General features: G+C 52.2%; 5 protein-coding genes across 5 annotated transcripts; 4 read left to right on the forward strand and 1 right to left on the reverse strand.

The window, feature by feature from the left end:
- The first annotated feature begins 356 nt into the window (after positions 1-356).
- Positions 357-9,247, forward strand: LOC113146831. Its single transcript, XM_026335348.1, has 12 exons — positions 357-496; positions 1,257-1,650; positions 1,727-1,995; positions 5,414-5,599; positions 6,234-6,306; positions 6,463-6,567; positions 6,782-6,872; positions 7,135-7,268; positions 7,596-7,694; positions 7,921-8,013; positions 8,133-8,209; positions 9,052-9,247. The coding sequence occupies exons 1-12, from the start codon at positions 357-359 to the stop codon at positions 9,245-9,247; spliced, it is 1,857 nt and encodes a 618-aa protein (XP_026191133.1).
- A 468-nt stretch (positions 9,248-9,715) lies between these two features.
- Positions 9,716-11,943, forward strand: LOC34621973. The gene is made up of 5 exons (XM_026335349.1): positions 9,716-10,213; positions 10,298-10,395; positions 10,890-11,037; positions 11,146-11,656; positions 11,852-11,943. The coding sequence occupies exons 1-5, from the start codon at positions 9,716-9,718 to the stop codon at positions 11,941-11,943; spliced, it is 1,347 nt and encodes a 448-aa protein (XP_026191134.1).
- Positions 11,944-12,228: 285 nt separating this feature from the next.
- Positions 12,229-12,780, reverse strand: LOC113146826 (DNA-directed RNA polymerase III subunit RPC10-like). Its single transcript, XM_026335329.1, has 2 exons — positions 12,588-12,780; positions 12,229-12,353 (listed from the first exon to the last, which is right to left on the reverse strand). The coding sequence occupies exons 1-2, from the start codon at positions 12,778-12,780 to the stop codon at positions 12,229-12,231; spliced, it is 318 nt and encodes a 105-aa protein (XP_026191114.1).
- A 1,108-nt stretch (positions 12,781-13,888) lies between these two features.
- Positions 13,889-17,144, forward strand: LOC34621975 (uracil phosphoribosyltransferase). Its single transcript, XM_026335350.1, has 7 exons — positions 13,889-13,983; positions 14,367-14,431; positions 15,116-15,166; positions 15,345-15,541; positions 15,858-16,075; positions 16,698-16,760; positions 17,126-17,144. The coding sequence occupies exons 1-7, from the start codon at positions 13,889-13,891 to the stop codon at positions 17,142-17,144; spliced, it is 708 nt and encodes a 235-aa protein (XP_026191135.1).
- A 2,991-nt stretch (positions 17,145-20,135) lies between these two features.
- LOC34621977 lies at positions 20,136-20,990 on the forward strand. Its single transcript, XM_026335351.1, has one exon. The coding sequence runs from the start codon at positions 20,136-20,138 to the stop codon at positions 20,988-20,990; it is 855 nt and encodes a 284-aa protein (XP_026191136.1).
- The last annotated feature ends 5,878 nt before the right edge of the window (positions 20,991-26,868 follow it).

The raw sequence follows: 26,868 nt of genomic DNA on the forward strand, positions 1-26,868 counted from the left end.
GCTGGCCAGAGAACGCGCACAGCGTGTAGCTGATCCGAGTGTCTTAGGGAGGCGGTGACAGGGCGTGGATTGAAAGCGCATGCGCCTACGGCGGCACGCGTTTTCCTAGATGTGCAGCTGCATGCATTAGTTGTTGACGAATCACATCTAGCCGCAACAACTCGTGAAGGGCGGCCGCTGCAAGCGGCAAAGGCGTGAAAAGATGGGGTGTCTCCATGAAAAGCAACAGGGCATGCTTGCGGAAATGCCGCTTGCTCAGCTCCATCAGCGTGACCTTCATACGCCACCCATCAAAGAATGCGCGCGCGCGACATCTCGAGTCGCTTAGGAAGTAGTGGAAGAGCTAGCGTGCCGCGATGCGGCTCATGCAGGCATCGTGCTCTGCAGAGGTAAAGGAGGAGGAAAGACACCCGGCCGCCGCTTGGGGCGAAACGTTCAACGCGCATTGTTATTACAGCAGCGCGGCGAAAACGCTAGCTGCGGCTCTTGCAGCGCTGTATTGGACGGTGTGCATACACACGGGGTGTAACGCTCATAAGAAGTCTTCCTAAGAAGCGTCATCGTTTGCCGGAAACGCAATACAGAGCTTTAGAGAATGTTGTTGCGAACCCATTCAGAAGCGACTTACTTCCCCTCCCCTGGCCCCCGCGCCCCTTCAGCTAAGAGCTCCAACAGTTTTTCTACACGCGTTATGCTGATCTAAGAATGAGTATACCAGTGATTTCTAAGTCTGCTTGTTCGTAGTTCTGATTATTGCAGGCAGAGACCTACTAGCTCGATACGGGAAGACGTAGTGTTGCGTGCATGGGCGCTCGATGCCATGTGCAACTACCTGTGAACGCTTCAAGTGCCTTTCTACGGGGAGCAACTACGCGCCCTTGGCTGTATTTCTTTCCGCATGTCCGGATTTCTCAAGGCTGCGGATAGGGAAAGGCGATAGTTCTTTCAGAGAGAGAGAGAGAAAGAAAAAAGACAATAGTTTTATACTGGCTGCACCTTTGTTGAGCATGGAGTCGTGCGCCGTCTTCCTACGGAGAAGACCTTTGAGATGGCAGCACATGTGGCATGACAAGGCAGTAAGCAAGACCTATTAAGCTTGCATTCGCGTTGCAACCCCGTAAACAAGCACTCCGAACAGACAGCCTCCGCCAGCGCCAGGTGCGCGCACAGCAGCAATCTGACGTCCCCATTCAAGCACACAACAGCATTGCTCTTACAGCATTATTCCGTTGCCCCTCTGTCTCTACTCTCTGCAGCTTGTTAGATAGGCGAGCCGTCCAACTACCCACCCACCAGTCAGTGCCTACCATACAACTTCCTACAGCAATATTCCCGGTGCAGCACGAAGTGCAAAGGAGTAAGTTCGCATATCAACTGCGCAAAGGAAGTCATGGACACCTTGCCGTCGGAGCTGCTCGGTGGCAAACGGCATTCAAGACGCTGCGCGTCCGTGTATGCCCCCCGAGGCGGCATCGAATGAAGAAACACACTGCCACCATGGACAAGGCTTCCTGCATGCAGCTCAGGGCGTGCAATAAAAACACGCAGAGTCACAAACAAGCGCGTCTTCAACAACAACGCGGCCTTACCCGCGCGCACTGCCAGACAGACGGGCAGAGAGGAGGGGTGAAACTGCTCTATGCGGCAGGCGTGAGCCGTCGGCCGTTGCTGCTAACGCCTGCCTGGCCTCTAGACAGTCACAAAAGGCATGTTTTTAAGAACATAGACGGTACTCGGCGCAGTGCGTGAGAGCTTCCAAGTCTCGAAGGAACCCTTTGCTGCCACCGCTCCCTCCACCGTCCAAGGGGCAGCCACGGCGGGAGCATGTGTGGTGAATTACACTCCATGCCGATTATTGAAATGCGGCCGCCATTCGCCCTCACAGCCAATGCATTGTCGATATGCTGATGCAGTGCTTATGCACACGTTCTATGATTTTCAAGCACCCTCGAGCGACTGCGCTGCTGTACACCTGGGCGGGAAGGACTGCAGACTGCAAGGGGGCTGCCATGTACATATATCTACGCACGGTTCCCCTGCCAAGCAGTCGAGCAGAAAGCTAGAACGCTCTCCTTTTTTGACCAATTTCAGTCTCCTTTTCCCCCTGTACACCGCGAATCCTCGGAGGGGGCCGTGGATTCGCGCCTTCACAACAACCTGAGGGAGGCTCTTCTGCCTCATCACTGCCCTTCGTGGTCACTCCCCTGATGTTGCTGCAAAGACTGACTATACACCTCGCGGCAGCATCACCAAGAGCAGCCGACACTACCTGCACAGTTACAGACGTGCAATGAGCTGAAACGCTGCAAAAACGCCACCGCTTCTGCAAAAGCTTCAGGGGAACCTCCTCGACATTGCAACAGCGTAGCAACAACCGAAGCAAGAAGCCTTGACCACTGGCACTGGCTGTGGGAAGGCGGCTGCTATAACCGCAGTAGCAGCAACAACACCATAACAGCAGCAACACCATAACAGCAGCAACACCTTAACAGCTGAACTCCTTTTACGCCACTGCCGATGAGCTGGGAACCATGCCCACAAAGGACGCAGCCAGCTACAAACAGCGATCGCAACAGCAGCAGAAACAGCAGCAGCAGCATCCCGGTGCTCAAAATACTCACAGCAGCAGCACAAGCACCAGCAGCAGCAGTGAACAGCTCCAGGGGAAGCAACAGACATACGGAGGAAATTTTGCAGCGGCTAAAACTTCAAAGTCTACGACCATTAGGAATTCTAGCAATGGACGCAGCAGCAGCACACTAAAGCGTGACTCGTCCAGCGGCAACACAAGCACAAGCACAAACGCAAGCACAAACACAAACACAAGCAGCAGCAACAGCAACAATAACACTGGAGGCTGTGGTTCAAAAATTCATCGCTGTAGCGACGGCAGCAGAAAACCCATAGGCCTTTGTGCTGAGCAGCACTGCCAGAGGGAACGACGGCTGCTGCCGCATGCAGAGATTCGCAGTCAAAGCTCCGCATGCGACAGCAGCAAAGGCGAAAGCAGAAGAAGCTTGGGTACACTGTCTGAAGGGAAGAGGCTTGTTACATGCACTGAGACTTCTGCTGCTGCCACGGCACGAAGATCCACTCGCAAGCCTTCTCCGCCGCTGTCAGCAGCTCAGCAGCAAGTGCAGCAGCAACAAGTGCAGCAGCAACAAGTGCAGCAGCAACAAGTGCAGCAGCAACAAGTGCAGCAGCAACAAGTGCAGCAGCAGCTGCCGCTTCCCTCCGACAAACGCATTACTGCACTGCTGTCACAGTTGCAGCAGCAAGTGCAGCAACAAGTGCAGCAGCAGCAGCTGCCACTTCCCTCCGACAAACGCACCACTGCACTGCTGATACTGTTGCAGCAACAGCAGCAGCTGCAGCAGCAAGTGCAGCAGCTGCAGCAGCAAGTGCAACAGGTGCAGCAGCAGCTGCCGCTTCCCTCCGACAAACGCACCACTGCACTGCTGTTACTGTTGCAGCAGCAGCAGCAGCAGCTGCAGCAGCAGCAGCAGCAGCAGCAGCAGCAGCAGGCCCCCGTGCAGGCAGCAGCGATGCCTCAGGTGCAGGCAGAGATGCTGCAGCAGGAGTTGCTGCAGCAGCTCCTGCTGCATCCGAAGCACCATTTGCAGCAAATAAAGTGGCAAGCATTGCAGCAACTTCAAGGGAGCGTTCAGCAGCAGCAGCATGCATTGCAGAGGCTGCGGCAGCGCCGCTTCGTGCAGCAAGAGCAGCAGCAGCAATCCTGCTCCGTTGCTCCCCAGCAGGCACCAGCAGCAGCATCTGCTGCTTCACCATCGGCTTTTGCAGCGAGAGCAGCAAGTGCAGCAGCAGCACCTGCTGCTGCTGCTGCAGGTTGGTCAGGAGACGCTCAGCAGCGAAGACAGCCGCTGCGGCTAAGTGCAGGAACGCACATCAAAGCGCCTATTACGATCGTTGTGAGTGACGATGACTTGACTAGCAGCAGCAGCAGCAGCAGCAGCAGTAGCAGCAGCAGCAGCAGCAGCAGCAGCAGCAGCAGCAGTAGCAGTGAGGAGAGCGAAGCAGCGCGTGTTTTGATTGCGAGTCGCAAGAGAACGGCACAGCCGTCTCCCGTCGCTGCTGCTGGTGCTGCTGCTGCTGCGAAGTGCCGCCGCATTGCTGGTGCTCCTGCATCGACTCCCTCCCCACTACGAGCAGCAAATGCAGCAGCAGCAGCACAGCCCTCTTCTCCCTGGAGGTCCGCCACTGCTGCAGCAGCAGCTGCAGCAGCAGCAGCAGCAGCTGCTCCCCGTCTCGTGACTTCTCCTCAGGCATCGCCAGTGCCTGCGTGTTTTAGAGCTTCCCCACTTGCTGCTGCTCGTGCAGCAGCAGCAGCAGCAGCAGCAGCAGCTGCTGCTGCTGCTGCAAGTTCTGCTGAGCAGCAAGTGCAGCAGCAGCGCGCTGGTCGTAAGCAAGCCAGTGGCAACAGCCTGGTGATAGACGTCGAAGGCGATACAGGGGAAGGCGCAGCAGCAGCAACAGCAGCAACAGCTGGAGCAGCAGTAAGACTACCCAGGAATTCCACAAGAAGACTGCCTTTGCCACGGCAGCCAGGGACGAATATTAGCGCACAAACATGCATTATTCATGGAAATACCAACACTGCAAACAGCAGCGCCCGCAGCAGAGGCAAGACTGGCTGCCGCGATTGCATGGCTGTTGTTGCAGCTTTCAGGTATGTCTGTCTGAGTGCTAGTGTTTGGTTGTGCTAGTGTTTGGCTGTGCTAGTGTTTGGCTGTACTAGTGTTTGGCTGTACTAGTGTTTGGCTGTGCTAGTGTTTGGCTGTACTAGTGTTTGGTTGTGCTAGTGTTTGGGTGTACTAGTGTTTGGCTGTACTAGTGTTTGGCTGTGCTAGTGTTTGGGTGTACTAGTGTTTGGGTGTACTAGTGTTTGGCTGTACTAGTGTTTGGCTGTACTAGTGTTTAGCTGTACTAGTGTTTGGCTGTGCTAGTGTTTGGCTGTACTAGTGTTTGGCTGTACTAGTGTTTGGCTGTACTAGTGTTTGGTTGTGCTAGTGTTTGGGTGTACTAGTGCCGTTTGTACTAGTGTTTGGCTGTACTAGTGTTGCTTGTACAAGCGTCGTTTGTACTAGTATTTGGTTGTACCAGTGCTGCTTGTACGAGTATTTGGTTGTACCAGTGTTGCTTGTACTAGTGTTTGGCTGTACTAGCGTCGTTTGTACTAGCATTTGGCTGTACCAGTGCTGCTTGTACTAGTGTTTGGTTGTACTACTTTACTTATTCGTCCTTCAGAATCAGCTCTTTCGTGCGGCAGCAGGCAGCAGCCTGTAGGGGCTTTTGTGTGTTGACTACGCTGCAGTGCGTTTTGCCACTGTTCGTCTCCCGAAAAGCAGCAGCAATCGCAGCAGCAGCAGCCAGAATGCGTTTCTGCGAGCAGCAGGATTACGAGCAAGCACCGTCGAGGCTGTTTGCTCCAGTTGCAGTGGAGTGCAGATGCAGCAGCAGCGGCAGCGGAGGGGGGTAGGGAGGAGCTGCCTGCGCTGCTGCGTGGGTGGAAGGCTAGAATTCGCTGCGGGAAAGATCATGTGTTTTTGAGAACCTATCGAGAGCTCAAGGAAGGATTGTGGTATGCCGAGAAATGCTTGTGGCGGGTTGGCACTGCGTTGGAGGAGGGGCTGATGCTGCTAGGAGGAGAGGCGTTTTCATGGCTGCTGCGATTCAAGTTCTTATTTGCAAGGGAGCACTTTGTATCGTGTTTCAAGTCTTTGTACCACGCCTTGATTATTTCTCGCTTCGCTTCTTTGTTGGCTCCGCTTTGAGAGTGGCTGCTTAGTTCTGCTTTTGCAAGGGAGCACTTTGTATCGTGTTTCAAGTCTTTGTACCACGCCTCGATTTTTTCCCGTTTTGCTTCTTTGTTGGCTCCGCTTTTAGAGTGGCTGCTTAGTTCTGCCTTTGCAAGGGAGCACTTTGTATCGTGTTTCAAGTCTTTGTACCACGCCTTGATTATTTCTCGCTTCGCTTCTTTGTTGGCTCCGCTTTGAGAGTGGCTGCTTAGTTCTGCCTTTGCAAGGGAGCACTTCGTATCCCGTTGCAAGTCTTTGTACCACGCCTCGATTATTTCTCGCTTCGCTTCTTTGTTGGCTCCGCTTTGAGAGTGGCTGCTTTTGTTTCCCGTGCGGCCGGCATGCAGCTTGTTGACTGCTGAATAAAATGGATGAGGAGATGATTTTGTACATATATGGTTTTTTTTGTTTTTGCAGGTGCTCCCTGTGCCTTGCTTCGAGCTTCTTTACTCCTGGTGCTCGTCTGCGTGCTCTCAGCAGAGATCGAGAGGTAATGATGTGCAAGCCTCCAAACCCTTGAAATATCGGAGAAAGCAGTGCTTTTATACAGGCTGTTCGAGAGGCCGGCTATTGTCGCCAAGACTTCTTTCTCTTCTTCTTATTCTTAGGATCAACTGTATGTATGGGGGCGTGAGTGTTGTTGCAGCTTGAGCAAGCCATTCGCGAGAAGCAACAACAACTGCTGCAGGAGGCGCGTCAGCAAATGGCGAAAACGGCTGCGGCTGCGGCAGCGGCCGCTGCTGCTCGTGCAGCTGGTAAGATTCAAAAGGGAAAAGCATCAGGAGCACACTGTCGAAAACTAGGGGAAAGGGGGATGGCGCTGTGCTTTGCTGCTGTTTGCGTGCTGTTGCACTTCCCTGGTCACGACGTAGCGCTACTGTAGGAACGGAGTGCAGCTTCCTAGGGTGTGAAAAGCTCAAGAAAAGAGGAGTTTATGCTTGCTTGCTTCCTGTGCAAATTCAGAGACACTGCCACCCAGCTACAAGCCGCACAGGGTGCAGCAGCCGCGAACTCCTGCAGCCCCCCAAGCAGCGCATGCGGCTGCAGCAACAGAAGGTCCATTGTATTTCTGGCAGTCTTGAAGTCTACGAGTTTAAAAAGAGTTAGGGGGTTAAAAACATTTGTGGCAGGCGGCCGTAGGGAAAAGGGAGGGAAATAAGAAGAGGAAAGCGCACTCTCATGAGGGCTTCAATATTCGAGTGCCTGTGTGCTTGTATATATATATATATATTTATATTTATATGTTTATATGTATATTTGTATATGTGTGCATTGATATACATGTTTATGTATGTGTGTGTGTATATTCTGACCGCAGCTTACTGCAAGCGCTTGGCCTTGCAGGATGTGCGGGAGTTTCAGCAGCAACAACTAAAGCAGCAGCATTCTGGCAACAACAGCAACAGCAGCACATCCGGGAAAAAGTGTCTGACCGAAGAACAAGCACTTGCAGTGCGGCGTGTACTGGCTGCAAAAGGAAAGGGCTGCTGTACAGTCTTGCAGGTTTGTCTGTCTGTCTGTCTGTCTGTCTGTCTGTTCACGCCTTCAACGAAGAAGCCTTGACGCTGCTTGGATTTCTTGATCGCTGCATCTTGCTTGCTTAGGGATGACTGCTTAGAACTCCCTGCTCAAGAGTTACTGGCTGCCGTGGAGGGAAGCCAGCAACTGCTTGCGCCAGGAGCCGGTTGCATGCTTACGCAGTACAACCCTTCGTCTTTCGTGCATGCGAAAGTGCTCTTTTGGGATTTTGTGTGTTTTTGGTGATGTCATACATTGCAGGCCGGATCGCTAGGGGGGGCAGAGGCTTTGAGGATCGTGCAGCGTCGCTACCGCGTGCTGGCACTGCAGGTGCATCCTGACAAGAATCCTCATCCGCTTGTGAGTTTCGCTATTGCCTCGGGATGCTGTGGCTGCTTGCTACTGCTGCATCTTCTGTTCATGTTGCTGTGGCTGCTGGCTACTGCTGCATCTTCTGTTCATGTTGCCGGTGTTCTGTGTGTGCGCACTCGAAAATGCGTTGTGAGGGTCGCTTGACCCCGCGGCTGCTGGTGATGTTGCTGCGCATGCGATGTGCTCCTGAGTGTTTTCTACGCTGTCGTTGCAGGCAGCAGAAGCTATGCACCTATTGACGGCTGCCCTCCAAGAGGCAACCATCCTGTTTCGTCGTGCCTCCCGCGGAGCTGCACCTCCCGCTGGCGCTAGGTCTTAGGTCCAAGAGGTATCGGAAGACGAGGGTTAGACATCTTCGTCTATGTATAAAAGTGTATTGGTTAGAAAGGTTAGGGGTTGTCTTTTTAAACGACCCGTGCTTTTTAGTCTGTTAGAGACGGCAGCCCAGAGCCGAAGGAAGGGAGCACAATAAAAACGGCCATCGACGCGCAGGCGGGATTGATGTGCGCTGCCCTGCTGCTGCTGTAGGACTCTCTAGGTGTAACGTTCCATATAAATAGATTATGTATGTATATTAGATGCAATATACACACTCTGTATCACCTTATTGAGTGTTTCTCAAAAGAAATCTCCCTGTCCTCTGCCGGCTCCCCCTCAGGCAGCCTTCAGCAACCTAGTTGCGCATAGCTTCTAGGAAGCGTGCAAGTGCGCAACCGTGTCTTCACATATCGAGGTAGCAGTGCGTTAGAGGAAGAAGAGACGCACAAGCATCCAAGCCAACGAGTCAATGCGTTGGTCCTTGGTAATACAGCGAGCGCACTAGAAAGCTGAAGTTGACCAGTAGCTGGCCTAGTTCGTGAACAGTTTGTTCGCTGTTGGCAACGGCAGCCCTAGGGAACGCCGCATCAGCTTTCGCGCGTCACGACTCTGGTACCTCGAGTGAGAGCTGAAGGGGACGGGAAGGGGGGAAGAAGAAGGGAGGAAGGAAACTGGGAAGCTTGTCGTTTTTTCGCGGACGAGCTGCTTTCTAGCTTTTGTTATCGGCGGGAGTTGTGGCGCGTTGCACACGCTTCCCTCGCATTCTCTCAAGGAGCTGCATCTATGCGCCTTGGATAGGCCCATCCAAGGCGCATAGATGCAGCTCCTTGAGAGAATGCGAGGGAAGCGCAGACACCTGGAGGTCGTTGCGCAGCAGGATATCTCCGGAAGGCCATTTGACCCCTCGAAGCACTGCAAGATCGCTATGCCCAGGGTGCATATCTCTCTCTTCAGCCGAACTCTAGAGCCTCTGATCCTGCTAGACAAGGCAGCTCAGGCAAAAGTGCGCATCGACGTATTGGTGCAGCCACACAGACAAGGCCGCGTTATTCCGTCACCCTTTCCACGCACCAACATATTTTACGCCTTCCTCCCCCGCGCACGGGCACACACAGCCGAGCAGGAGCAACACCTGTGAAACTCTAGCTAATTGCATGCCCGCCGCCGGTGCAGGCGGAAGCCTCAAGGGGTCTGACGCTATAAAAGGAAAAGAACAGGAGTAACGGTTAGAGTGGAAGCCAAAGGGTCTAGCGTAGCAGTGACGAGTGCCGTAAGCCCCCCTTGCGCCGCTCTGCCCCCCTCCCCCCTCACTTAAGGCGATAACAGGGGCCTTTTGATGACGTTTTCTTTTTTTCCCATGAATGAAATGCCGTGTTTTTATGATTAAGCCTCTTGATCACGGCCAGGAGAGCCACAGAGAGGCGCGACTCTGCAATGGAAGCGCTTTGTGTGTTTCCCAAGGACCTTGTGGTTGGGGGTTTAAAGAATCTTCAGAAAAGGCAATACACCCGCCGCTGCGGCTCTCTTTTGTAGTTTTTGGTAGGGTGACTGCACTTCTTTGAGTTGTGCTCGTCTGGCATTGCTTCTTCCGTTCACAAGATCCTGTTGCACCCCGCCTCTCGAGCCAGACTTCGTGTGCCTTCCCTTCTCCGTTGCAAAAGCCTCTCTCGCTGTGCCCTCGACGCGTGCCAATGAGCAGCGACAGTGACTCGGATTACGAAATTGCCCCTTTCCACCATTTGGGCACCCCCGCACACGGCTCCGGCAGCAGCGCATCCGCGGCTCACGTGGCAGGGGGATCTCATAGGACAGCTCGACAAAGCTACCTCACACTCAGGGCCTTGAGAGCTCGTAGGAGGGCTCAGAGACGTCAGTTCGTGGTGATTGCGGTGCTGGTGCTTGCGGCTGTGTCTGCACTGTACGGTCGTGCCCCCTCAGGAGGCAGCGGCGTCGGGGGGAGTGCGGTTCAGGATGCTACAGCTGACGTGTTGCATGCGTTGAGAGGCGGACAGCTGAAAGAAGCGCTTTTGGCCTTCTTCGAGGCGTTGAGAGCCTTTGGGAACTCCTCCACGGCTAAGAAGCTGATCCTGCCCATCTTTCTCGCCGTCATGCTTCGTGTAGCTCGCAAGAAAGTGACCGAAAGCATCAACGGCAGACGCGATGAGAACCGTGCAGAACCTGCAGCAGCAGCAGCCTCTGCTGCTGCTGCAGGTTCTGCGTTTGTCTCTGCTGCTCCACTGATAGGAGGGGGCGCTGCAACTGCATTGCCGGAGAAAGCTCATGAAGAAAATCCGGAAGGAGGATCAACCAGCGGAGAAAGGCCATCGGCACCGGCCTATGAATGGTTCAGACGCATGCAGCACACTTTCTCGGGGACTGTGGTGCTCTTCATCTTCCTCTTTCTCCCATTCAATTTGGCACTTACGTGTCTTTTGATAGGTACTGTCATGACCCCGCCCTTAGAATGCGCATCTGTGGAAGGTTTGGGGCGGCAGCAACGCTGTTCAGAAAAAAATAGTGATATCACTTTTTTTCTCCCTGCGACATGGCTGCTGCTTCTAGTGCTGCCTGTCTGCCGATCTAAGAATTGTGCCGACTTACGACAGCCCATTCTCCCCAGGCAGAGCGGGGTGTGCGTCGTGGGCTGGCTGACGGGGATGCTTCTGTGTGTGTATGTTCCTCAGCGACGGGCTGCATGCACGCTATCTGCTTCCTTAAGGCACGTTCACCCGCATGCAACGACCTATACGTACAGCTGGTATCATCGCTGCTGCGGCCTGAGGAGAAGCATCCAGCCTGCAAACCTGCTGCTCTCCCCTTCCTCTGGAGCTGCCTGCTGCTGCTGCTCTTCGCGCCACGCAGCATGGCAGCCGTGTGCGCTCTCCTTTCTGCAGTGGGAGATCCTGCAGCTGGACTCTGCCGCGCGCAGTGCAGACGCTGGGCACATTCGTCTGCTGCCAGCGCGGCAAGTGGAGGCAGAGACGCTGGCGAAGCAGGCGGGAAGGAGGGCCTGGCCAGGGAGACGCCCCAGCAGCAGTCTTTCAGTAGTGCAGTCATTGGCTGCAGCTGCACAAGCAGCAGCAGCAGTGAGAACAGCAGCAGCAGGCAGCGGACGAGGAAGGCGTGTGCATTCGGATTCATCGGCTGCACGCTTGTCTGCGCCCTGGCTTTCGTGCTGCTAATGGTCTTCCTCGCCTGGCTGGCTCAACCGTCTGCGAGCCAAAGTGTGCCTACAGCTGGAACGGGGGAGGCAACAACGGAGAGATTTGCAAACCCCTTCCTGGCTACCGTTTTAGAAAGCAGTGGGCTCTCCAACCCGTGGCCTTCCTTCGTTGGATCGGCCGAGTTTCACGCAGCTGACGGTCCAGCAGCGGCGGATATGTCTTTTCCAGGCAGCCGTTTGCTTAGAGGAGAGCTGCATTCGTGGTATCTTCTGGTGCTTCTCGCTTTAGGCATAGGGTGTGTTGCGGCATTTGCGGAGATGCTCCCCATCAATGGACTAGACGACAATCTGACGTTCCCCATCATCACCCTAGTTTGCCTCTCCGGCGTCTTGGGGGTGTATGTACACCTCAGCGGGCTGGCAGGCAAACAGGTGACGGGTCAAGCCTTGAGCTCCATGGACAGTTTGAGTTCGCTGGTGCTTCTTTTGTTGCGATAATTCGCAACTAGCACCAGGAAAAACACCATCAATAGCATCCGATGCACTTATAAAGGCGCACGCGCCAAACGCCAGAACTTCTGCCCTTGCATTGCTGTCGCAACTTCAGCACAGCACCAGAAAGCTAAGCCCGTACGCCCTTAGAATGCAACCCGCCTTCCGGCAGTGTTGGCTAGCCATCCAGGCAGCTGGCATCCGAGCCATTTCTCGCTATTAGATACAGGGAAGCAGAAAAAAGCTGTGTGGGAACATCGTTGAAAAGATTCGATGAAATCATGATGTGAGGTCACTCACACACAGCAAAAGACGCCAGCAGACCCCTCTGCGGCCGTAAGATTTTAATAATAATAAAGAGCCCAAGTTTTTTCTATAGACAGACATGAGAGCCTTCGGGCTCATCGTAAGAAAAACCCTCTTAGAAAGTTGTTGCCTACGCATTTGGGCGTGCGATGGTCGCTGGCGCGTCCGCTGAAGTGTTGTGGGATTGCCCCACGAGCAAACTCTTTGGCTGTTGTTTGTGCTCTAGGGTTTGCTGCTGCGGTCTTAATTCTCCCGCCATCTGAACCTACATTCAGTGCAGGTAAAGAAGGACGTCATAGGCTCATCTGATGAGCGAATTTGAATCTGATAGAAGAAAGCCTCGGTGTGAGAACAGCTCGGGCAGACAGCTGAGCGGTTGCAAGTCCAGGACGCACAGCAACAACAAGGAAGAGGGCGAACGATGGGAGGCACAGACAAAACAGCGGGAAGCCAGGCAACGACTGCATGCAAAAATAGCGTGAAACTGCACGAATACGTGTTCGCTGAAACACAGCTGCCAACGCACGGAGCGTTTCGTGTCATGGTTGAAGCAGGTAGAGAGGGCGGCGAGGCAAAGATTGCAAAAGCATCTTGGAGCCTACCGGGAATTTTAGCGCCTGTGTCTTGCAAACTATCCGAGAGTGGCTCATCAACTTTCTTGGGTGTAAGAAGGATCTTGCGCGCCACTTTCTGCTTTATGGCGAATACGTAGGGGCAAGTCTGGCAGTAAAATTCCATTTGTTCATCCCGCCGCAGCAACAACATATTGTGACAGGTTGGACAGAACAGAGCCATGTTGCGAGGGGGTGGCTGCCGGCCACGGGGGAGCGGAAGGATTTGAATGGCAAGTAGGCACAAAAGTAAGGTTTTTGGTGACTATACGAGAAGAGAGCAGCAGATGGCGCTGTGAGAAATTCCCGTCAGTGCTGCTGCTCATCTAATACATAATCGACAGTCACGATGCTTTCCTTGGCCTTGAGCTGGAGGTCGGGCGGTGGAATCCACGAGCGGCTAGAACGAAGAAAGAGGAGCACGTAGAAACAAAAGCAGAAATGCTCTGGTAGTCCCGCTGGCGCGTAGGCGCGATTAACGCTATTAGATTGGTGGCAGGGAGTGCCGTTCTTAGCCGCCGAACGCTTAGAAGCGAAGCCAAATGTGCATCCTGTATGTGGCCACAGAGAGCCTTGGCGTGAAGAAGGCGGAACGGAAGATGAACTTTATTCAGAAATGATTAGGCGGGAAGACACGGCCCGATGACCGGACAGCAAAAGCACGATGCGAGGAGGCAGCTCATCATGGCAACCTCTTCAAGGAGCGGCATGGCATTACTCACTTGAACGAAGAACATTGGGGTGTAACCGGCAGCGAGGCGTGGCGAAGCTTGTCGCACCATAAAGGGAGGCCAAAAAACTAGAGATCATGAATTAAAACAAGGGCGGAACCGTCGACAGGACTTGCGCATTGCTGGCTGCTGCGCGTGGCTGCGGAAAGTCTGATCGTCGCCTTCGCGAGAGCCTCTGGAGACGAAACAGCGTGTACTTGAGAATCACGTTCTGCATTTCCAAATTTCGCGAGTTCGCTTCAAGATTCTGCACCTCTACGTGTGGATTAAAGGGCGTTCACCTCTCCCGCGCTCGGGTGTACGAACACCTCTATCTCTCTGGCCCCACATGAGGCCTCAGTTCTGCATCAAGGCTATTTGAACTCCCTTCGGCTGCATGTTTTTTGCCTGCCCCCAAGAATTTAGGCAGCCATACTCCGCCACTGTTTTCTCGTAGCTCAGTTCCGTTTCGCGCCTCTCGTTGTAACGCGTCGGGCATTGTCTAGCAGACACCCCAGCAACTTCTGCGGTCCGCGTCGTTGCCATCACAGAATCTGCACTTGAAAGGCGACGATCATAAAAATGAGCGATCAGATCATGGCGAAGAAGTCGCCAGAAACCTCTACCTTCTGCCCTTCGGAGGAAGAACAAAGTTTGATCACGGAAGTCCTTTCAAAGTAAACCCTCCCCTGTTCTTCCCTTCATAGCTCCAGCATTTCCCACTTCCCCCTGGCACCGAACAAAGACAGCCGCTGGCCATCGCCTCTAAACGTAACCCAAGGCGTCCACACGCGGGGGCAGCATCGTGGCATGCAGCAACGCACGCCTCTCGACGTAAAAACCTTTGAAATACACCAGAGGCTCATGGCGATTCTTCCCCCCTACACCCCCAAAACACGCACACACGCACACATGCACATGCACATGCACATACACATAGCCAGCACATTCGCTGCACGGTATTCTGCTTACACCGCACGCAGCCCTCCCTATGGTGATTGTCGTGAGAAGTCGTGTGGTATCTGCATGCATTCCCCCTGACTTGCGGAGTGTTGCACAGGCATCCAAGGATGATGCTCATCAGACAGACGACGCAGCTCCGTGCAATCATGACCATCATAAGAAGTGAGAAAGAAAACTCACAAATCAGAGGCTGGGTACATTAGAATACACATGCCGCAATACAGGCATGTAGGGGCCTCCTCGATGGGGTTTCAAGCTTGCAGTGCGCTGCACCGCAGATAGCTCCACTCTGCTGTATCCGCTGCTGCATGCAGTACACCCACCCCTCCTTTGCCTTGCGGGCGTTTCTAGGGAGCCGTAGGAATCTTCTTGTTTTTCCAAACGGTCCCCTCAGGCAGGAGTTTGTATGTGTATGTGTGTGTATGTGTATGTGTGTGTGTGAATGTATGCTTTGCTCTGCCTCCGCCTACACCTCGCCTCTCTATTTGGCGCTTCTTGCGTTTGATGTTGCTGCCCGCAGACAAGGAAACACGAAAGGAGGAATTCAGTAGGGCCTCTTGTTATCATTGTGTTCGTGTATTTTCCGTTCTTCACACACTCCTCTCTCGCCCTCCGCCTTTAGGCTCCACAGCTTTAGGACGCCGAGCTTTTTTCTAACCGTCAAAAGCGTTTGCCTTTAGGAAGCGCATCTGACTCTCGCAAGCAAATATTTCCCGTGTGTTAGTTTTGTTGAAAAAAAGGTTCTTATCATGGCACGGCATGCTTCCGCCCCCCTCTTCTTCTTCTGCTCCTGCTTTGCGCATTCTTGCATTTGCTGTGCATGTTCTTGTGATGTCTTGCTACCAGTTTTCTACGCGGACCGCGCTATTCGTCTGCTCATAGAAGAGGCTCTGAACGGTCAGTGCTACCTACGCACCGTTGGGAAAGAAAGCGTAGACACCCTACTTTTGACGTCTTTTTTGTGCATCCTGTTTTGTATATCGGGTATCGTTTGGAAGCGGTTTGTGCGGGGTGTCTCTCTAGCGCCTTTGACCCCTTTTTTGCTTCTTCTCGAGCGTTTTCTGGTGCTGCGCAGTGCTGCCCTTTGCTCCGCGAGTTGTCACAACACCCCTTGGTGCTCAATACGAAGGCCTCGCCTTTGGAAGCGGTTTGTGTGGGGTGTCGATCGTGAGGGCTGGCGAGTCTATGGAGTCGGCCCTTCGAGCCGTCTGCAGGGGATGCACGATTGGGAAAATCCTTATTCAGAGAGATGAAGAAACGGCTGAACCCGTTGTCAGTGTGCATGCGCACTTCTTTCTAGCGTCTCAGGCCGCCCTTTCCTGAGTGTATGACACCTGGGGATAGTCGCTTTTGGCGTAACTGCCACGCCTCCGAGATGTCTCTTGAGGCTTTGATTTCTCGCGTCGTATATTATCAAGCATCTGTGTGCATCCGTTTTAAAAGGTTTTTCCTGGGAAATCGCTCGCCTGCGTACGGGCATGTGTTGCTTTTTAGCTGCACGCATGCGTGTGGGGTATGTGCGTCCAACTCGAAGAGGCCTCCCCTTCCCGATATTCTGAGGCATGCCGCTTCCTTGTTGCGTCTGCAGCTGTACTATGTCAAGCTCCCCAAGGATGTCGCCTCCCGTAGCGTGCTGCTGATGGATCCCATGTGCGCAACGGGGGGAAGCGTTGCACGCGCGGTCTCAGTCCTTAAGAGCCACGGCGTGACTGAGGAGAACATTGTTTTCGCGACTTTGATGGCAGCGCCTCCGGGCATCGATCGCGTTCTTAAGGAATTCCCAGGCATCCGAATCATCTGCGGATCGTAAGATACGGCCCTCCTCCGGATTGCCGTTTCCCTCCTTTCGACTGTGTGTGTTCCCAGACGGATGTCTACGGGGTTGGGATTTGTGTGGATTGAGGAGCGGCGATTTTGCGGCAGACAGAGGCAGCAAAAGGCCGGGAGCTAGGGCCTAGAGGGAGTTGATTCTATCAAGGGGGGATTGGCGTTTCAGTGCAGTCACGGCTTTTGGTTTATTCATAAAAGGATCTATGTTTGTAACGTGTGGCTTCGGGCTGATGGTGCTGTGGGGTATGTGCTGCGGGTTCCAAAGGCGCTGAGGCCGTCTAAAAGGAAATACGTTGCCTCTCTCAAGGGGTTTTTTTTGCGTGTCTTTGTGCCAAGGGGCCGTGGTGCCTATGTAGAGATCTTTGGTATTGAGTTTTTTTACGAGGGAAAGATGAATTCAAGGACCTCTCTTGGGGTCACTTGCGGCCTCCTTCCGAGACAGTGTTTATGCCTGCGACGGGAACCTGGAAGCTGAATAGTGTTTGCTGCCATATGGCCACCTTCCCTATATATATATATATATGTATATGTATATATATATATATATATGGCTTAGTTGATTGATGCGGGGGGTGGCGGTCTGGCGTTTTGTTCTCAGCATCGAGGCGGGTTTGAACGATAAGAACTTCTTGGTGCCGGGAATAGGGGACTTTGGAGATCGGTAAGACAAGTGCCTCCCTACAGGCGTGCGCGCACGCAGCTGCGCTACATGGGGGGGTCTGTTGTGCTTGCTGTTACACTTTGACGCCGGCTCGCTGCACACCTAACTGCGGATAGGCAGCCACGGGGGGGAGGAGGGGGACAGAGACGCAGCAGCAACCCTTGGCAACACGCGAGCAGTAACTAGGAAGTGGCGAACTTGTCTCTGGATTAAGGCGTGGCAGGAGTGACACTGGGAAATAGGAGGGGCGACTGCAGGAGGGCTAGCACCGTTCAGGCAGAGGATGCAGGGGAGGTGGAAAGATGGAGGTGGGCAGTGTGGCAGGCTCTCTGCAAATGCGTCTGATGTGCGTTTTCTGCATGTAGATACTTTGGAACAGAGTAGGAATGTGGCGGAGGAAAACTGCATTGCATAGGGCCTCCGCCTGTGCGAGATATTCAGTTCGCTTTTAACGAAAAGAATCAGGTCGCCTCACGATTTGCCGCCGTGTTCCTTAGCAGAACGAGACAGAGGCTCGTAGCGGAGTCTTGAGAGGGCGCTGTGGCGAAACTTTGCAACCTGCGGCTCTCGCACTCGGAAATGTGCGAGGCTTGCAACAATAGGTGCAGGAGGGGCGGACGGGGAAGGGGTAGGGATAGGCACATTAATGATTCGTTCCTTCGGAGTGACAAATGGCCTCTGCCAGCAGGCACAAAACAAAGCACCACTGCAGGGAGGGGGCCGAAACTTCATGATAAGGGGCGTGCTGCTGCGCCTCTGAATGCTCAAGCGGTGCCTGCCTTCGATCTGTCGCTTTCCTTGTATGCCATGTATCCCCTTATGAACCTTTTCATCCCTCGTAGCTGGTTGTGCACGCTTGCTCGCCTGTGTGCCAGCCTTTTGCTTTCCCCTAGTTCTCGTAGTGAAGCCTCCTCTGGATGGCAATCGTTTTGGGCAGTAGTATCGAGGTGCCTTTTGCTGGCCTCCCTCGTCATAAGGTTGGAATTTTCCGCCTAGGTCTGCTCTGTAGTCTGGTGCATTCCGCATCTAAGAGAACGCCGCTCGGTGTCGCTTCATCTACGATATCTGTGGGAAGACGCCTAGTTCCAAATTCGATGCAAATTTTCTAGAAATTCATTGCCAGTTTACCAAAAGAGCTGCCTTCTTCCCCTGCCTGCGCTCCTACGAGTTTCCGGCATGCAGGGAGAGGGGCAGCTGGGCTGCGCGTAGCTGCACCCTTTTAACACTCCGAGCAGTCACACGATTTATACGTAGGACCTAGTGTGCGCGCACACACACACATACATACATGGCTGTACGTATCGAGCTAGCGGTATTTTCCAATAAACAAGATGTATGTAGAGACAAAACGCCTGGTCCACCTATTAATAATGCCAAACTAAATCTGTCTGGTATGGAGGAAAATGCAAAGGGGTGCGCAGCCGGGTTTGGTGTTCGCAGGGTCAACTTGCCACATTCGTAGAGGAAAACGCCAATCAGACGAGGCAAGGCTTTCTCAGCTTGTGCAGGCTTTCAATAAAAGAGCCTCTACGGATAATGTGTTATTTTGAGGAGCCACATCGCTCGGAATGCTCTGCGCTGGTTACACGAGACAGGTGAAAATGGCTGCACCTTTCCATTGCTTCACTTCCCCAATTTTCAATGGCGCTTGGTGATACTGCATCACTACGACCCCAACAAATTCTGAAAACCAAGTCTGACGCTCAGGTACAGAGTTCCTATTTTTTGGCACTTTCTACCGCGCCTGCGATTAGTGGCGAACGCAAGGAAATAGGCCGCGTCCAGCGGACTGCCTTGCTTGCGGCAGGCTGCAGTAAGGCCTGCGGTGGGCTCAGCTGTGCATGGGTGTTATTTTCTACCCTATGTATTTGGGTAACATTTTCCAGTAAAGTAATTGAACGACTGGTTTCCTCTAGGTTCACCTTTTGCACGGCAAAGTACTGCTAGCTTCATGCACACAGACTCAATATTGTATGCGTGCGCGCTAGGAAGTATCTGCAGCCACATGTGGTGAATTGACGTGCTCAGAGGTGCAGCAACAAACACCCCAGCAGCCCTTCTCCGCTCTTGTTGGAGTCTCGAGGGCCGAGGGCAGAAAAGGGAGGAATGATTTATTTTAAAGAAACCTTGGTAGCGTTTGTTTAAGCTTCTATTGAGAATTTTTCTGTACGGATGCCTTTCATGGAGTGTTACAAGCACCGAACGATACGCGCTTACATGTTCGAGCACGTGCCCATATCTTGCAGCATCTCCCTGCCTCAGACCTGGGGAAAAAGGAAACCTCTGCGATGCTTGCTTGAAGGGTGGGCGGCCCTTTGTTGTTAGAAGCTCAGAACTACGCCAAGTGTAGGGAACACAACCTTTGGGCAGTGCGTCTGCACCCAGGATGAAACGATAATGACTCCCCGAACGTATTGACTGGCCAAGTTATGTGCAGATCTTGTCTCCTCACCGCAAATAAAATGCAGCACATTACGGCTTGCATAGCAATCAACCGAAATCTGCAAGGCAGATGTATTTTGCGAGCTCAAGCACTCCTATTTGTAAAGCTCATCGCGGTCCGGAAGCATAACTGCATCAAAAGATGCGGTCAAAACGAAAAACATGCGTGCAGAAACAGATGTACACGAGAACGTCGAAAAACGTATCTGAGTAGAATCATGCAAAAGTACAGTCATTTTAAAACTTATTCAACGGGAAAGGAGACAAAATTCTGTAACATCGGCCCATCACTTCCCGAACGGACGAGCGAGGATCGGGCCACCTGCATCGAACTGGAGAGGTGAGCACAGAAAAAACTGCGACTAAGAACCTTCACACATAGGAAATGAAATTAATATTGGTTTATTTAGGTAGGTTTCTTGAGCTAGGAAAGGTTTTCGGGGGGGCTTTCCTCATGGACGGGCGCGTGAGTGCACTTCGTCCTGATATCCGCCGAACCAGTGACACCATAGAACCGACGCTAGCCCGTGTCTCCGGGCCGTTAGAAGGAGCGGGGGTAGGGGCCCTTGAATGATGTGCTCCTCTTGGCAGCTTTCCCTCCACTCTTTTGCTGTACCCGGAACTATTTGGCTTGACTGACGCTTTTTGATGAAGGGTTTCGGCCGCAATCGCCTTTAGTGGCAAAGCCGCGCAAGGCCAATTCTCATTGCCGCCATTGTGCAGAAATCACGCCTTCCCAACGAGATCCTGTATGTGCTAGAAGAGATTGCTCCTCATGCCCTAAGATCACAGACCTACGTTGCCTCCAATAGGCAGGCTATTTCTACCGCTAGGGCCATTCTCCAGATTGCAGCCTTCTCTCCGGTCTTGGTACGCACCCGTTCTCGCAATTCCTGCCTTGAAGAAGCTCCCACATCCCTGCGTTCTCAGGAGATGGCGCTTTACGTTTTGGCCGTTTGTAGCGTTGGCCTTTTTCTAGTCGCTGAGCCTACGAATCAGGTGTCCTTCTCGAAGGCCAGAAGCGGAGCCTTTCTGTCTCCCGATGCAAGCAACGAATACGCCACCATCTTCTTAGGACAAGTCGAAGACGCCGATATGCAGCAAGAAGTCGAAGAAGACACAGATGCACTAGTAGAAGAAGCTACAGCAGAGGAACGATCCGTGCTTGCTTTCCTGCGCGACCAACACAATGCCCACAGGAATGACAGCAGAGATGATGACGACTTGGGTGACAATGACTGGGACGATGAGGAACATGAAGAACTCATATACGTTTGCTTTGTTTCGAACGAAGGTGCTGAATGGGCCTGTGCAAACAGGGCCCCCCAGCAGCAGTATCCCGGTGGCATGTATTGTCCTCACGACATGTGTTGCAGTGACACAGTATCCTACATGGGGAAAGTTGGAAAAATTTGTACCTCCGATGAATCGTTTTGTCAATCTTACAACGCTGAGTACTCCTACGGCCGCTGCACTTGCGAACATAAAGCAGCTGAATGCCCGCAAAACTCGTCTTGCAAAAACACTAAGAAGGGCTCTGGCTGCGAGTGTGACCACGGATACATCAAGGAAAATGGTAAATGTGTCAAGCGTGGATCCACAGCCACATCTACCACCACAGCAGCAGCACCCCATGCATCTGGCAAGGCAGGCCCCTGCACAGCCACTGACTGCCGCCCTGGGTTTTGTAAGGTCGAGGATGATGCGATAAGCTGCACCTGCGTGTCAGGGTATATTCCTAAAGAGGTTAATGGGAGGCCTGCCTGCGCGTATCCCTACGCAAACTAACGCAGGAGGGGCGGCCATCGAGTCTAGCAGATCCAGTGTTAAAATGAAGTATTCACCCTTGAGGCAAGGGTGCGAAATGGGAGCGAGTATATGAGTAAGAAAGAGGGCGAGAGTGAGAGAGGGGAAGGCGAACTCGGAGATTCGACACACGAGAAAAGTGAGAGCTCAGGGGCCCACGCAGTCATTGCTCCCCCGAGACCGGTCATTAGATTAATGCGTAGTAATGGCAATCGTCTCGAAGGTACTATGATTCATGGGAAGTACGCCCGTGAGATCCATAGTAAGGAAATCATGAGAAGAAATGCATGTGTGGCGGATATGCAAGGATCGCCACCAAAGAGTAATTCCAGTAAAAACAGTTTCATGAAAAATCAGCCAGACAAATCGTCTCCACTTCTGCCTGTTCTGCAGCACAATAGTGGGCAAAAGATGTCGAATAAGGCTTTGCCATGATGGGCTACAGAAAGCCATCTGATATCGTAGCAGCCCCCGTAAGAACAATAACCCCTTAGGGGTGTCAGGGGTTCCGCTTTGTACTTGCCCTGCTTGTCATATTTTCGACCTTTAAGCAGCATTTCAGTTTGCCAGTTGCTTTTTCGATCGAAAACAAACAGGTTCCCTCATGCGAACACGCATCTGCCACCAATTAAAGAGACCCCGTAGGAGCATTCAGTCGACCCCACAAGGTCTTGGCTGAGGAGTTTTCTATAGTGCCCGTACTCACACACTTCGCCACCTTTGTTTTTCCCCTAGATGTACCTTGTTAAAGACAGTCTGCCTAGTTCATCATTATGCTCTAAGAGTTGGGACTCCCAAAGCTAGGAAGCCGAAGGCATTGGCCTAGACATACAAGCACATCCGAATCTAGACGTTTTGCACTTGGATGTAGGAACACATGCATTCCATTGCTGTTCCTTCGTATCTCTCCTGCCTTCCCTCCATTGTTGTGACCCCCCCTAGCATCTTTCGGCATTAATGCAGCTGTTCCATTGCCTCGTTGCCTTCCTGTGTCGCCAGCTCTTTATCCATGTGCTACGTTTCGCCCTGTGTGTGCCTCGCTGTCTACGCCTACCACCACCCCGCTCTCATCTCGATGTTGGCCTGCTTACAAAAATTACTGCATGAAATATGCAACGGCATCTCCCTGCCTCTAAGGAGACAACGTGAAACGGCAGTAGCCTGCTTGATAAGCGAGCGCGGGAAAGGGAGCGCCTTGTGCTTCGATACAAAATCGCAGTGGGCACTGGACACATGCCGAAAAAAAGGCAACCATGGAAAGTCGCATCACTCGCTTGCGTACTCCAACCCATGTGCACACACCATGAAAGTCGGAAGATCAAGTGTGCGTATGGGTCTATGTGTATGCATGTGTGTTTGGCGGGCTCTCGCACTCGATCCTTGCGCAGCAAGTTCCTTCTAAGTGTGTCCGTTCAATTTTCTTTCTCTGTAAGTGAGCTACTAGCCTGTATACTACCCTTTTGTGTTGCTCCTATATCCATGCCTCTGAGCCGGCGGTAGCTGCTTTCTTTTGCTGCTTCCCCACGAAGATGTGTCGCAAAGGGACAACCGGGGATCAGACGCTACATAAGGCCAAGGCTATAGTTTTAGCACCTCCTACTGCATGCACCACTTTTACTCAATTGAAAATTCGTGAAAACTTGGCTGATGGGGTTGGTTGTTAATGTGTGCAAATTCTTTAAAATAAGGCCAATCAGCTCCACACAGCAACAATGAACTCTGTGTATCTTCTTACGAAGCTGCAGTGTGCGGCTTGGAGCGAATAAATACATAATCCGAACGCCAGGAGTGCGCGGTCCCATGCACGCCCCGCGCGGCCGGTCTATGCCAGTGGCCGCAGGCTGCCGGGTTATGACTGGAAGGAAAGAAAGCATTCCTTGCGAGCGACGACAGCCTGGAACCTTTTACACGTTTGCTGCTAGCCTATACAACATGGGCTTTCCCGCGGACACCCCGGTAGCAGCGCGCACCAGCTTGCTGAAGAGTGCCGGGCCTGGAACGCGCCCAGCGCTTTTGCAGTGGAAGGCCGCAAGAAAGGCAGACAGTAGCAAACGTTTTACGTGAAGGCAGCTCAGGAATGTACAGCTACAAAAACGGAGAAATCGCTGAAGAAGCAAGACATATTTCACAGGAGGAGCGGGTCAAGGCTTGTGCAGCAGGGAAAACGGAGGATAGACAGGCAGAGGCTTACGCGACCAGGGGCAGTGTGAAGGACGGCAGAAACAGGCACAAGCAAACACAAAAGAGGCTTTATGCAGCCGAAGGCACAGATCACAACAAACAGCGAATCATTGTCTCCCGGGCAAAGTGAATCACCAGGAGGGGAAGGAGCAGACGCCAGTGCGGCAATGATTTCGCCTACAAACACTACGACGCGCAAATCTTACGGCTACCGCAAGGTTAGTGTGTATGTACGTTTACCTGAGCCCTTAGCGCCTCTGCCGCCCTCTTTGTCTCGCGGTCTTTTACCCTGCTTCCCCTCATCAAGGGCACTCTATGCCCTTCTTTTCCTGGTGCATCATGGCGCTTCTCTAGGAAATTGAGAAAACATATCTATATTGTAAGACTCTGTCTAAGGTCTTTATAATGAGGCACTTCACCCTAATTTACTGGAAAATAAAGGGTAAGCTATGGAGTGTTCTTTGATAGAGAGATTCCTTCTTTCCTTCCCCACGCGTCTCGGATCTCCGACATGATTGAAGAGGGAGAGCTAAGGTGCGTGTTGCTGCATTATCTTAGCATTCCCACCATTCGCTTGCACAAGTCGCGTATCGCGTAGCGCACATGCACACAACATTCGTCTTATCGTATTGAGCTAACGCTGCTTTGCAATATACAAGACATGCAAAAATAGAACCAGATGATTCATTCCTTATTAACTCTACTAAAATATATGATTATACGTGAAAATTGCTCAAGGGCAGCTTTGTTTTCCACATTGTCTCCTACGGTGGTACTCCACCGATTGTTACGTTTGGCGAAACCGCATCCTGGGGGACAATTGAAGCTTCCAAACATGCGTTAAATAATTGAACGACGTCTGAGCGTTGATAAAGCTGGAGCAAAGGATGACATGGGCATATTCGCTGAGTCTATCGACAGGCAAGTAGATGGTATCCCGCCCTGTGACCCTCGCCAGTGAGGCATCAAAATCTTAATCCAGATGAGTCTAAATTCTAACAGGAACTGAAAGGTTTTGCAAAGGACCGGGCATATGTGAACTGAGCGGCTTGAGCTACTGACGATCTGGACATGACAGTGCACGGTCTCTGTTGCGAGAGGCATATCAAGCCACCAGACGGATCATGGAAGCTTTCGCAGTAGAGGGCCAATACTAGAATGGCCCACAAAACCATGATCGTATGAAACGCACAAAGAGGGGCTGCAGAGCAAATTACAATTTACAAGCGACCAAGGCCGTGCTGCTTTACCCTTTTGCCATGTAAATTTTTGGCAATGGTAGCAAAATCATGGTGTCAAATGCTCAAGACTCATGCAGCTTCGCCAGAAACCGTGGATTATCACAGACAGGAGTGGCTGCATTGCACAATGGTCAATCGGTGGGGGGTCTCGGGTGCGTGTTGGCCAACGCAAGTGAGTGCCCTTCGTATGCTTAATTGTATAGTCATTGTGCACGAGACGCCGAAACCAGCGAACAGCTCTAGCATTGCCAAAGTTTTGAATACTGTTTGTGAGGTGCATCAAACACTCATGTTCGGTCGGGACAGTAGTATAACAGCCGTATATGTTTGGTGAAGCGATGAGAGTGAAAAGTAACAATTGGTGCCGTGAAAAGCATGCAGATCGCTGGCAGAGCTCTAAAACCATCGCAGCATCACTAGCATTGGTTGATGGTAATTCATGAGCTTTACGATTGAGCAGTACCAATGCCGGAGGAGTTGAAGGCCGGGGCTATGTGTCCCTGGCGCTGCATCAGCCTCCGCTGTTAAGGTCACATACTGCATTTCTTGAAGTATATCAGGAAAAAAAGTAGCAATCCAAGCAAATTCATGGATGAGACTACGATATTACGATGCGAGGTCATGGTACTTTGCAGCAGATTTTGCAAGTGCGTATATGTAAAGATCACGCCCTGATAGCTTTAGTTTTTGCCGGATCTAAATCAATTCCTGCAGCCGAAACAAGGGTTCCAGTTAGCACGTTCAGAACGCGTGCATACCACCCTGTACCACTACTTCGCTCGCAAATAGCTGAATTGGATGCGGTAGGCGCTGCTGCTGCTTTTCAACATTCCAGCTAAAGTTTGATGTCATCCATGTAGACAGCCATCCACCCCTGCCTGATACCGTCATCATCCCAATCCCAGTCAGCCTGCTGTCTTAGTTTAAATAGAGTATTAGCAAGGTCAAACGGCATGTCGGTATACTCGAGCTCGCGACTGCGAGTGTGAAACGCCGTTTTGTGCCTGACACCAAAGTGAACTGGGATTTGTGAGAAAGTGTGTGCAAAGCAGCGTTTTGCCTAATTGTTAATTTATGAAAGCGGTCCATTGCTTTTCGAGCTAGACGTATTGGGAACGTTTGCCCCACATTTATGCTGTCCAGGTGCTAGGACCTAGCATATGTGCCACTATCCGTCCTCTGGCACCACCATTGGGTTATGTGCAAAGGAGCCGGTCGATTCCTGCATTTCGCCTTTTTAAAGATATTACATGCGTGCCAATCATTCCCCTCCTCGCACTACGGAGGCTTTGAAACCGCGGAACATAGCATTTGTGGGCCCGATGAATAGCTTGCTACGGTGCGCGGTTTACCAACAGGTGGCCATCCTGCTGGCAGTTTGCCCTCTTCTGTGACGTACGCGAACACTTTCTTGATATCTGTATATTCTTGCCATTCTTCCACTGTGAATTCAACCGGATTTCCTAAGCAAGAACCAGATGCACAGCCATTAAGACGGGTTGTGTCCTCAGAGCCATCTTCTCATCCGGCGCTGCGTAGCTCCTGACATGGGAGACTCCGCTCCATCCTTTTGCAAAACAAACTCTTCTTCGCTTACTATAGATGAAGTGGGTGTTGTTGAAGAGACCAATAGGTATTTTTTCCCAGCGCTTCCCGGTACACTATCCTCCACAGCGCGCTGCTCTGGATGTATTCGCGTCTTCCAATGGCTCTTCCATGCAGAGAAGTCCATAATGGTGCTTAAGTCCAATGAAAAGGTCATGCCATGCTGATATAATTCAACTCAAAATTTAAGTGGTACTTAAGTTCCGTAGCCTTGCCAATCCCTGCGTTCTGCCGCCAATCACCAATCGTATGTCTTTGGACTGCGCTTGTGAATGCACAAGCAATTCGAGCTTTTTTGTTCTTCTCCAATGGCAAGCCCACTTCATGTCCAGTATCAAGTAGCGCTATAATTTCTTGATCATTAGTGTAAGCTCGTGTGAGCGCAACGTGTCAGCGCAGAATCGACACCGTGATGTGTCTTCAACTGCGGATCTTTCCTTCGAAACCCTCTTTACTACGCGGCAGCATGCGTATGGAGCCTCTGTTTGTCCTGATGAGCCTTCTTTGCTCGCCACGTAGCCTGCTTTCTTTCCTTTCAACCGCGTTGTACAAGTTTTGCTTTTTAGGTTCGTGCAGTTCTGGATTATACAGCCCGAGTCCCCAGAATAGAAGCAGGCATGCCACTTCAGAGGCTATCTAGGGCGGCTAACAAACGCGGGCGCTTTTTTATTTTCTTCCATTGCTAGCCTGTAACTGTATTCTAGGGCCAATTGACACAGCCACCAAATCCATTTAATCTTATTCCCCATCCTCTTTCTATCACAAAAACACACTCTTGCGCTCATCTGCTTTTATAGTCTTTAGTAGTACCTTATTTGTAAAGCCTCGCTAGT

The sequence above is a fragment of the Cyclospora cayetanensis genome, unplaced genomic scaffold (genome assembly GCF_002999335.1).
Source record: "Cyclospora cayetanensis isolate NF1_C8 unplaced genomic scaffold, CcayRef3 CcayRef3_contig_66, whole genome shotgun sequence".
NCBI lineage: Eukaryota > Apicomplexa > Conoidasida > Eucoccidiorida > Eimeriidae > Cyclospora > Cyclospora cayetanensis.